The sequence below is a fragment of the Sphaerodactylus townsendi genome, linkage group LG11 (genome assembly GCF_021028975.2).
Source record: "Sphaerodactylus townsendi isolate TG3544 linkage group LG11, MPM_Stown_v2.3, whole genome shotgun sequence".
Taxonomy (NCBI): Eukaryota; Metazoa; Chordata; class Lepidosauria; order Squamata; family Sphaerodactylidae; genus Sphaerodactylus; species Sphaerodactylus townsendi.
The window spans coordinates 1,583,445-1,595,524 of record NC_059435.1 but is presented as its reverse complement, the minus strand read 5'-3'; the positions used below and the strand labels follow the sequence as shown (position 1 = coordinate 1,595,524).

The 12,080-nt window shown below is 45.0% G+C and overlaps 1 protein-coding gene across 4 annotated transcripts in view; it reads left to right on the top strand.

Annotated features, from left to right (window-relative positions):
- UBA6 (ubiquitin like modifier activating enzyme 6) overlaps positions 1–12,080 on the top strand; it is a 118,575-nt gene that overhangs the window by 20,819 nt on the left and 85,676 nt on the right. For all 4 annotated transcript variants that reach the window (XM_048511712.1, XM_048511713.1, XM_048511715.1 and 1 more), the window contains 4 exons: positions 2,072–2,100; positions 4,989–5,083; positions 7,211–7,322; positions 9,452–9,532. In XM_048511712.1, the coding sequence (XP_048367669.1) occupies positions 2,072–2,100; positions 4,989–5,083; positions 7,211–7,322; positions 9,452–9,532 (317 nt within the window). The remainder of the gene's footprint in view (positions 1–2,071; positions 2,101–4,988; positions 5,084–7,210; positions 7,323–9,451; positions 9,533–12,080) is intronic.

Genomic DNA, 12,080 nt, shown 5'->3' with positions numbered 1-12,080 from the left:
AAAAGGAATACAAAAAGTGGCGGATCTAGTCCATGAAGGAGAAGCTTTACCATTACAAAATTTGATAGAAATTGGAGGGAAAGAGAACTGGCTGGTAGTAAGAGGGATTTGGGAAAGATTAAAGAAATTTAGATTAAAAGGTGATTGTATAATAATTCAATGGTTGAAGAGCCATGAAATACTAAAAGGAAAAATATTGGGATTAGTTTATAAATATATTTTGGAAGATAAGGACTTTATGTTGAGAATGTTGAAGCAAAAATGGGAGAAAGAAAAGCTCTTTGATGATGAAAAATGGAAAGAATCATGGATAGTATGAATAAGATAAAGATTAAAAAATATGTGGAACTGGAAAGAAAGGTAATACTTAAATGGTATAGAACCCCAATACAGCTAGCCTATATGATTAAGGGATTGAGCCCAAGATGTGGTGAACAGGGAGCCTACTACATATGTGGATAGAATGTAAAGAGGTAAAAAAGTTTTGGGAAAATTTTTTGAAGTATATAGAACAATTAGTAAGAGTGAAGATTGATATAAATAATGATCTATTAATGGTAGGAATAGTAGAAGATTAAAGGGTAAATAGAACTCTGGGACCAGTGTATAAAATTATGATTAGAGCTGCACATGCAGTGATAGCATTGGGCTGGAAATATAATAATGGACAATCTCAAAATGGTTGGAATATGTATGGGAACAAATACAGTTAGAAATTTTTGAGATGATGGCAAAAAATATGCTATGGCAAGAGAAATTAAGAGATATGGACAATGTTTGAGACCCGGATGAGAGAAGCCAGATTTAATGAAGAAATCTGGAAGAAGAAAACATGGAGAATGAACCTTCTGCTGCTTGCTTGAATAACAGGGAAAAAGAAATAGAAAAAATATATTGTATGTAATGGTTGTATAAACATTCTATACAATAAAAAAATTTAAAAAGAAAAAAGCCTTGACAATAGGTGGGGATTGCTAGAATTCTCAAACCAGCTGATGGGGCAGAATGGGGTCAGAGGCCAACTGAAAGCAGTGTGTGCTTGCTTGCTTGCTTGCTTGCTTGCTTGCTTGCTTGCTTGCTTGCTTGCTTTGTTTGTTTGTTTGTTTGTTTGTTTGTTTGTTTGTTTGTTTGTTTGTTTGTTTTATATACCGCCCTACCCCCAGAGGGCTCTGAGCGGTGTACAACATAATTTCCTCTTACAACCCATACAAACAAAACCCCATTAAAATTAAAACACAGCGATAAGATTAACAAAGATGACGTCACGCAATAACCCCAATTAAAACCCTCCCAGAGAGGGGGGAAGCAAAACAGAAAAGTGGGTCCCGTAGATGACACTGGGAACTCCGAACCGGAGGAATAAAAGGGGCACTTCAATCAGCGACTGGACACTCCAAAGGCCCGGCGGAACAACTCAGTCTTACAGGCCCTGCGGAATTCACCAAGATCCCACAGGGCCCGGACAGCTGGAGGGAGAGTGTTCCACCAGCCAGGGGCCAGGGCTGAAAAGGCCCTGGCCCAAGTGGAGGCCAGCCGCATCATTGAGAGGCCAGGAACCACCAGCAAATTGGTCTCTGCTGAGCACAGAGGCTGAGTAGGGACATATGGGGTAATGCAGTCCCGAAGGTATGAGGGTCCCAGGCCACGTAAGGCCTTAAAGGTCAACACCCTTTAAGGCCTATAGAAGATAAGCTCATTCTATCTGACTCTAGTATTCTCTTTTACTGAAGGGAGATACTGCAGCTTTCCCCAACCCCTGCAGGGCTCTCATTTCTATTTGTGGCATTCTTATATTCTTCATCCATAAGTTGGAACTCCATCCACACCCATAACGACCTTGTTTTACTCTGGCTAATAGCCCAAAGCCATCTATAGACAAGAGAATCTTTAATTGTGCACCTGAGTGTTGATGTGTTTTATTTTATTGTTTTTAATTGGTATACATGATAGAAAGCACATATTAATGTTTTCGGTTGTTTGCTGCCTTTTGGGCTCCAAGTTGCAAGGCATAAAAATGTTTTTAAAAAAGAAAAATGTATCAGGACTTCATATTGTTTATTTTTCTTTCCAGCTAAGAACATAGTCCTTGCAGGAATAAAGGTAAGGGAAGGGTTTCATTAGAAGAGATTAGTGACGTTCCCTTTGATAACAGAGTTTTACCTGAGTCTGAACAGCTGGGATCATTAAGAGTTGCTGGAGTTCACCAGACAAAGACCCACTTGTCGTCGTCGTCCCCCTGCATCCCTTAGGCCCACCACAAGCATCCTGGGAAGGCTGATGGTGTGTGTTGGGTAGCTCCACACCTGCCCCTCCCCCTCCGAGTGACCTGGCATTTTGTTCCACACAGTTCCCTGGACGACACTGCAAACAACTCTCATAGTCTCGTTAAAGTGTGTAATACAATTCATGTAACACTTATCAAGAGTGACTCAAGTAGTTTTGAGTTCACCAGAATTCTTTATCATTGTCAGGATCTTGCCTATATGTAACCTATAATCCAAGTTTGAATGTCTGTCATGTAACCAGCTTTGATATATGTAACCACTGCCAGCTGTGCATTGTTTCCTTGACCTGAGTTTTACGGTTAGAGAACTTGGCCTCCCCTGGCATTCCTGGCCCACAGGAAAGAGTTATTGTTGATATCGTGTTGTGGGCAGACTGCCAGGTGGCTCCAGTGTTATCGGCTGCTGACCTTGGTGCCGGGCACAATTGTAGTCCAGACATCATGAGCTTTCTATGGGAATCTGGGAGGGGGAACCTAAATGGGATATATGGGGCTAAATTGCCAGGTTCGACAGAATTGGCTTTTTCCAACTATCGTATATACTCGCATATAAGTCAAAATTTTCAGCACATTTTTTGTGCTGAAAAAGCCCCCCTCGACTTATACACAAGTCAGGTGTATTTTAAAAAATATTTTAGGGTTTTTACTTTTTTGGCCACCAAGGGGTGCAGTTTTTAGGCTAGCAGCACCAAAATTTCAGAGATTTTTCAAGAGACTCTCCTGATGATACCACCCAAGTTTGGTAAAGTTTGGTTTAGGGGGTACAAAGTTATGGATCCCCAAAGTGGGTGCCCCATCCCCCATTGTTTCCAATGGGAGCTAATAGTAGATGGGGCTACACCTTTGAGGGTCCATAACTTTGGACCCCCTGAACCAAACTTCACCAAACCTGGGTGGTATCATCAGGAGGGTCTCCTAAAGATACTCTGAAATGTTGGTACTGCTAACATAAACATTCCTCCCCTGACCAAAAATCCAGTTTTGAAGGATTTTAACTCTTGTGTTTTAGCTTTGGTTGCTGGTTGAGCCCTGCCACTTTTAAAGTTATTGTTGAGACCTTATTGTTTTTGTTGACCCTCTTTTCCACTTGCAGAGCTAATTTACTGTTTTTCTTTGAAATAAATATTCAAAAACATTTAACCTACTGATGCCTCAATTAATGTAATTTTATTGGTATCTATTTGTTTTAATTTACCAGTAGCTGCTGCATTTCCCACCCTCGGCTTATATGCGAGTCAATAAATTTTCCCATTTTTTTGTGGTAAAATTAGGTGCCTTGACTTACATGCGGGTCGACTTATACATGAGTATATACGGTATAACAGGTCCACCTCTACAATAAAGGCTACTGAGTAGTATACCAGACTCCATTTATTAAGCAACAATCCAATAATCTAACCATCAGGCTGGACGTTAGCAAATACTGGCCGAGGCCTTGGTCTGAAGACCCGTCCATGTGGGCAGCTGGTGTGAGGGAGCTATAAGACCAAGTCTTGGTTGCTGTTTTGCATGCGGGGGGAACTTTTTACCCCTCCTCACTCCAAGAAAGCTGGGTTTTTCTATCTGCTGCCAGCCCCCTTCAACAGGCCCGTCAGTGTCCGCCCTGTCTACTCAGACAGGCGATGGCTCCCCAGAGCCTCAGCCTGAGGCTTTCACGTCACCAACCACCTGATCCTTTCAACTGGAAATTCCAGGGATTGAACTTGAGACCTTCTGCATGCCTAGATGCCCTGCCACTGAGTCATAGGCCCCCCCCCCATCTGCTGCTCAGTGTTAAGCAGGCATCCCCCCCCCCCATTTTAATTTTTGTAATATCCAGACAGAGAGCCCTGGTGAGCTTGAAAGCCTGCACAATGCCTTGTGTCATTTTAACTGGTCCTAATAAAAGACCTTGTATGGACTGAGTTCTTGGTTTTGAATTTTGCTTTTGGACCCATATGACTGTCATTGGCTTTTTTGTCTACTTTGAGCATGTAATAGCAATAGGATAATATATGCTATTGAGATCTGAGTATTGATCAAAGATATGCTGTGTCCTGAATTATCTGGAGAAAGTCATAACATAAAATGGCAGCATGGAGAAGTATCTTTATAACAGAGGTGCTCCATCTCCCAATAATCACAGGGTTGAATCAGGTGTCACAGCTACGGCTGAACTAGTAAATGGTGGTTCTCATCCTTCCGTCCCTCTCAGTGACATCAAATTGAATTTACTGGTGTCTTCCATTTCCCCTCTCCTGTTGTACATCACTGGCTAAGAAGGGAGGGGAGAGATCGGGACACAGTTAAGTGCTGGTAAATATTATGCATTGGAAGAAAGGAGCTGACCTCAGCAGCTGTCACGCATTTAGCTAAATTGATCCTTGGGCCCCGTTCTGAGATGACTCGCTCTTTATAGTTTTTCTAAAAAGATGCAGGGCTGAATTGTTCAAGATGGGCTTTGACAGCAATTAAATATGGAGGAGGTTGGGGGTTAATCTGTTCATATGAACTTGGTATTTAGTATTTTTAACATTTCCTGTAAGCCTCTTAGGAGTACTTTAAAGGCAAAAAACAGGATAGAAATATTCTAAATAAGCAAAACAGGTAAATGCAGCAGCTGAAGCATAAGTCATACAGTCTGTACCAAACACACTTGTAATATTATTGCTACTTCAAATTGCTACTTCAAATTGTAATCTAGTTTTCCTGATACTTCCTGCAGGCTCTTACTATCCATGATTCCCAGCAATGCCAACCGTGGGATTTAGGAACAAATTTCTTTGTACATGAAGACAGTGTTCAAAATCACAGAAACAGGTTTGTTCAATTTTTGTGCTGCCATGTGGAGGCAGAGAACATGCCCACTTGTGTACTTAATGAAAAAAGAACAAGTGCCGTACCACCATAAATTGGTAGTGTTCCTCCTCCCCCACCTCTGATTTTCTACACTTTTGGCAGGGGGCTGAACTTTGGCCTATTTTGCATAATGAAATATTGCTGCAGCAAGTAGTTGTAATTAACACCATACTACTTTTGTTCAAAGGAGCCATGTGGCGTAGTGGTTAAGTGCTTGCACTGCTACTTACACGGTCAGGAGTTCAAGCTCCCTGTGGGTCAGATATCCTGGCAGCTTGCTCATGGTCAACAGCCATCCATCCATTCCTTGGTCGGTAAATAAGTACCTAGCTCAGTGGTGGTGAACCTATGGCACGGGTACCAGAGGTGGCACTCAGAGCCCTCTCTGTGGGCACGTGGGCACAGAGTTCATCATGTGGGGGGGATTGCCCCCCCACATCTAGGCTGGCCTGGTCTGCTGGACTTGATGTGCATGCACCTCAGTGAGCAGGGAGGACTCGGCTGGCAGGCCTGATGCCTGTGCTCCAGGTGGCTGCTGCCCCGGGGGGGGGGGTGGGGGGGAGCAGAGGCGGCAGAGATAATAGACAGGCGCAGAGCGGTGCATGTGGGACTTGCTGGAGGCTACAGCAGGCTGGCCCCTTCTCGAGGGGGTTATTCAGGTTAAATTGCCGTGTTGGCACTTAACGATAAATAAGTGGGTTTTGGGTTGCAGTTTGGGCCTTCGGTCTTGAAAAGGTTCGCCATCACTGACCTAGCACATAGCGAGGGGGTAAAGAATAGCAGGGGAAAACAATGGCAAACTACCCCACAAAAGTGGCCTGCCTATAAAATCACTGCTTTCAGTGGTACTCCAGGGTCGGATACGACTGAAGGGAAAACTTTGCCTTTACCTTTTACTTTAGTTCATGTTAGCAAAAACAAATAATAGAGTTCTACTTTATTATGCTTCTAGCATGTTCAGGTTTTTGAGCATCTCCAAGGGAATTTGGTCTTTAATTTTCTGAACAATTGGCAACCCCCCCATAGCACAACTTACTATGGGAAGCCCTGAGTTGCAGTTTTGTTTTATGGTGGCATGAGTTACGGTCAAGATGTGAGACCGCAGTCCCAGAATAAAGTGGCCTGTAGTTTTTCTTTAAAATACGTAAGACTGTATTGAGGACTGATTCATGCGAGGGATAGACGAATTCTGGGGAATATAGAAAGAACCAAACCTTAAATCCCTGGTGCCCTTGGCCTGCCCCCTTGCCGGGCCCAAGAGACACAGTTGCAGTGAGATAACAAAGGGAAGAATACCAACATTCAAATACAGAGTTAACATTACCTTGGAGAGCTGTAGCTGCATTTTAGCTTTCGTTTCCTGGAAGCCTGAAAGGGGGAGGGGGGATGAGCCAAGGGGCCCATCCTGACACAAGAAACACAAATCCAAAGCCTCACGTATGTGTGCAGCCTCACTCTTTGGATCCCAGCCTAGCCTTGGCATAGTTTTCCAGATCTGTGGTAGAGACAGAGTCTTGGACATTGAACCTCTGGGCAGATGTTTCTGTGATCAGAAGGAAGAACAGCAACCACAGAAGCTAGCATATTGGGTATGCAGCCTTTTTGGCCGAGTGCCAAAAAATTGCATCACTTACCTGTGAAGATGCTGGTGTGCCAGAAACAAAATGGGGACAGGAAGAGACAAAGACAGTACCTGGCTTGGAGATAGCCATGCCACTGCAGAGCTGCCAGCGGCTCATTGATTCACCTTAGACAGCTGTGTGGGTCTGGGGCAGGGGGTGATGGGCATAAGCTTTATTCCACCCTGCTGTCCGTGCCAGTGCTGCCTATGCCTCGGCTGCAGGGACAGAAATCTGGGTGAATAACATGGCCAGTTCATACCAATTGTGTTTAGCACACCAGATGTTTAATCCTATTCCAGAAAGGGACATTTTTGTAATCTGGGAGGTTTAAGGTTCCCCTCTCTCTCCCTCTTGTCATATGATTACCTTAAGCCAGCAGGTGAAATGTGAAGGTCTTTGGGTGTGCTTGCATGGTGGAGCCTGTGCATTGGACAGGTTGATCATCCCTGCGGGAACTGTATTTCAGAGCGGAGGCGGTGCTTCCTCACGTTGCAGAGCTGAACCCCTACGTCCAGGTGATGTCATCAACGATTCCACTGAATGAAACGACAGACCTCTCTTTCCTCAGACTGTACCAGGTACATCGGCAGCCTTTGTGGGATCTGTTGAGGCACGCCTTCCGAGTCGACGCCGCTCCTTGTGCTAACCTTGGTTGTCTGCCATTGCTTAGAGTTACCCTTGTGGCAGGTATCGCAGACTCAGGGAGAGCCTCCTTCCTGGGCATGTTTCTACTGTGACCTAGATGGCCCCGTCTTTTGCCTCCACTCTTCCTCAATAAAGCAGACTTGAGGGTTAGGGAAATCTGTTTTTATTGAGAACTCGCAATGGATACACAACTGGCTTTTGCCAGAACTGATATTCAACAAGAATCGCAGTAAATATAAGACTTCTCTAAAGCCCACCCTCTCCCTTTCTCCTTCAGCCAAAAGTGAAACTGTTCCTGGACACAACAGTCTCCCAGGTCAAAGGATCAGATAATTACATTCCCAGGCACAAGAGCAAAAGCAAAAAGCAGTGAGCAAAGTGCACCAAGCAGGACCTACAAGGTGCCAACATTATCTGGGAGACGTGGCAAGACTGTGGAGAGGACCTGGGCATCCAGGCTGCTCCGATATTGTCAGATCTTGGAACCGAAGCATCCTTCGCCCTGCTTACTTCCAGGATGGGAGACCTCCAAGAAAGTCCAGGGTTGCTACGCAGAGGCAAACCACTTCTGAATGTCTCTTGCCTTAGTCAGCTGCAACTTTTGCAGCTATTTCTACCACCACCACTTTGAATTTGGCCCTAAGGCTAAGCGAGGGGATCCCAGACTTGATAGCTAACATGTGTCTGGTGGTTAGGAGTAGTAGACTTTAATCTGGAGAAATGGGTTTGATTCCCCACTCCTTCATGTGAGTGGCACTCCCTGGGTAACTTTGGGCCAACCATAGTTTCCTCAGAACTCTCTCAGCTCCACCTGCTTCACAAGGTGTCTGTTGTGGGGAGGGGAAGGGAAAGAGTTTGTAAGCTGTTTTGAGACTCCTTACAGTAGTGAAAAGTGGCCAAAAACTTTTTAAGGAGAGCCACCTTGGTCTTATTCTTAAAAACTGTCTGGGAAGTTGCTTGATAGATTTTCTGAAGGACAAAGCTCCGTGGGTATCCGACTGTTGGAGAGAATGCTCAGTCCCAGCCAACCACACAACGTATTCCAGACAGCAAAGGTTACATGGACTGGGGCCTCCTAGGAACATCTTAATAAAGGAGTCCATGTGGACCTTCAGGTCTGAAGTCACGCTGTTGAGGGCATTGAAAGTTAAAACGGACACTTTAAAATGGATCTGTAAACCCATTAGGAGTCACTGAAGTTCTTATCTGTCCCAGTCAACCCTCTGGAATCCAAGTTTTACACAAATTGCAGTTTCTAAATTCAGATATAGTGTTCTTTATTACAGTCACTAAAGGCATAAATTAAGAGGATGAAAGCTTTCGCCCCTGGAAGCAGCACAGGTGGAGATGGAGTCCAAACTGGTAAAATGCTTTTGTGCCCGCAGTCTGCATCCAGGTGTAGGAAGGAATGTACCAAGAGCCCCTTTCCCCAAACTGTGAGCTTGAGTCTAACGTGGGCTGACCCCTGGATCAGAAGGCTTCCAAACCAGCAGTCTGTCACCGGGTCTGGTTTAAGCTTCAGTTTGTTTGTCCTCGTTGACCTGGTCACTGACACCCAGGACCGAGAGTTCGACTGAAAGGGATCTAGATCGTGTGTCTGGTCCGTCCAGCCTCACAGTCTCTTCCTAGTGTCCCCGATGGTCTTTTCAGTATGGAGCTCAGCATCTGCCTGCTTGGGCCTTTACTGGCTTGGGGCTTATGTTGACCTGAGGCTTATGTTGACCCTGGAGGAAGTCTGCTTCAGGCATGTGAGACCGGCAGAGAAATCAGAAGGGGAAGGTGGCGGAATTTGAGGGCGGTGGCGACGTATTGCCAACTGAATTGGGGTCGGTAATTCTTTTCAAACCTTTTTCACACTCCAGTCAGGGAACAGAAATGTTTGGCTAACACACTTCCTTCAAACTTTATGAAACTATCCACTTGAGTTGGGAGACATGAAAAATAGAGGAATGTCAATGGTTATTCATTAGACCTGGAAGCGTGATTTAAATCTGTTGTTTGTGAGATGTGGGTAAATCTCTGGCAGCCTAGGACTTATTTCTGGAACTTTTCTTTTTAAAAGTGTGTCATAGTAACTGAGATGAAGCTGTCGCTACAGAAGAAGATTAATGACTTTTGCCGCACGAGGCGCCCGCCGATTAAGGTAATGCTGAATAATAGGTATTTGATATTTTTTCCCAGGCCTGTCTCTTCTGAGAATTTTTTGTAATCCATATTATGTCTTTTTATTTCTTACCCACCAAATCAACAGGTACAAATGGTGGGGGTAGGGGAGGGCAGAGAGATCGCAGAAAAATGAGGGAATTCATTTTTCCATTTTCTTTCCAATGGCTTTTAAAATGTTTTCCTATTGAAAAACTGGAAATTTGACAAAGATTTGAAAAAAGATCATGACATTTGTCTTTTGATGTGTATGACATTCTTTTCACAACATGATTTTAAAATTTAAAGTTGTAATTGCTGTATGCTGCGAACAAGCACAGCACTTCAATCTTCTGGCTTGCTTCAGATTCCTCTGTCTGTAGCATTTGGAGAAACTGTTAGAAAATCGTTATACCAAATCAGTAAAGAGCTGACATGTGAAATTGGAGGAACATGTTACAATCCATGTAAAGCTTAAGTTTTCTGAAAGTTTTCTGGAAATGAAATTTCAGATTAGAAAAAGAGAACTGAGATGGTAGCAAGGACGAAGGTAAGGGGGGGCGGGTTCTTGGGTTCAAATCTGCCCATTACATGTCCAAAGCTCCGCCGCCCCCTCGCTTGTGGTTTTTTGATATTTTAAGTATTTTTTGTTTTTGGCCTGCAGGGGGTGCACTTTTTAGGATAGCAACACCAAAATTTCAGGGATTTTTTGGGAGACTTTCCTGATGATACTACCCAGGTTTGGTGAGATTTGGTTCAGGGGGCCCAAAGTTATGGACTCTCAAAGGGGTGCCCCATCCCCCATTGTTTCCAAAGGGAGCTATAGAAGATGGGGGCTACACCTTTGAGGGTCCATAACTTTGGACCCCCTGAACCAAACGTCACCAAACATGGGAGGTATCATCAGGAGAGTCTCTTACTGATACCACCCAGGTTTTGTGAAGTTTGGTCCAGGGGGTCCAAAGTTATGGACTCCCAAGGTGCCCCATCCCTCATTGTTTCCAAAGGGAGCTATAGAAGATGGGGGCTACACATTTGAGGGGCCATAACTTTGGCCCCCCTGAACCAAACTTCACCAGACCTGGGTGGTATCATTAGGAGAGTCTCCTAAAGATACACTGAAATGTTGGTTCTGCTGGCTTAACAATGGCACCCCTGACAGCAGCCACCCACCAAGTTTCCCCAGATTCTCCTTTTAAATCCACCCCCTTTGGCATGGATTTAAAGGGAGAATCTGGGGTCCCCAGTTAAAACAACATTGAAAGTGATGCTGTTTTAGAGTGGGGGATAATCCCCCAGATTCTCCCTTTAAGGTGGATTTAAAAGAAGAAACTGGACTCCCTAGTTTAAAACACAATTGAAAGTGATGCTGTTTTGGAGTGGATTCCAGCATCACAGTGGCTGCCAATGAGGGGGGACTCAGATTTTACACCAAGCTCCATTTTCCCTAGCTACGCCTCTGCCCAGAGGGGAGGGCAGAAGGGGCTGCCGGCTGGGAGCCCAGCTGGTGGAGTGGGGAGGGGAGGGGAGGGCAGGGGAGTCTGCCATCCCCGGCCTTGGAGAGCTGCTTTTATAAGCACAGAGGTCGGGGCGTGGCTTGGGGAGGCGTGGCCACACACACACACACACCCAGACTGGCAATTTGCCGCTCGCCTGCTCTGTTGCACCCGCCATTTTGTGAAGATCTCCTGGGACATTTGTGGTGCAGGCAACATGGCCTTCCTTTTTACGGCAAGAAGAGCAGAGTTTGATGGTGTACATTGTTAATAAAGTACACCATTGAACTCCGCTGTTCTTGCCAATTTCAGCAACATATAGTTTCTCTTTTTTTAAATGTTACATGAAGTGTCTTTGAAGCTTCACAGACTCAATATGTCAAGAAGTCTGTGAAGCTCTGAAGACACAGCATCTAAAATAAAAAGGGGGAAATGACATATTGCTGAAATTATCAAGAAGAGCTGAGTTCAATGATGCCTGAGTGCAGATGTCTTCACAAAATGTCAGGCGTGATGGAAGCAGAGAAGGGTGAGGATGTAGGGGTTGTCAGGGGAAAAGAAAGAAGATATATTGTGAGGAAGAAGATTCAAGGGAAACTGAGACCTTCCCCTGCAAGTTTTTGCAGGTTGCCCACTCTACAAACAGCACCTTGCAACTGGGCTATAGTTTTCCTGGGGTAGGGAAGAAGGGAAAACTTGAACACGGAGGAGTCTGAGAAAGGTAGGTGGGCTTGTGGGAGGGGAGGCAGGAAACAGGAAAGGCTGTGGGGACTTTCATGGAAGGAACAGAGGAAATAGCAGGGGAGGGAGAAATGAGATATTCTCCACGAGTCCTTGTGGGTTCCCTCATTTGAATTGTCAGGCAAGTGTGCTAGTGCACTCATTTTTTCTAGCAGAGTGATACTCTTAGTAGCTCAGGGGTCACTTGGGACTTTTCTGGCACTGTTCCCCAGTGTGGCATCTTCCCCCTGTTCCAAGGGGCCCCAGTGTGCATTGTGGTGATTAGGTGGTTCACACATACCAGAGGGACTGGGGAAGCTGCGAGCCTTCCTG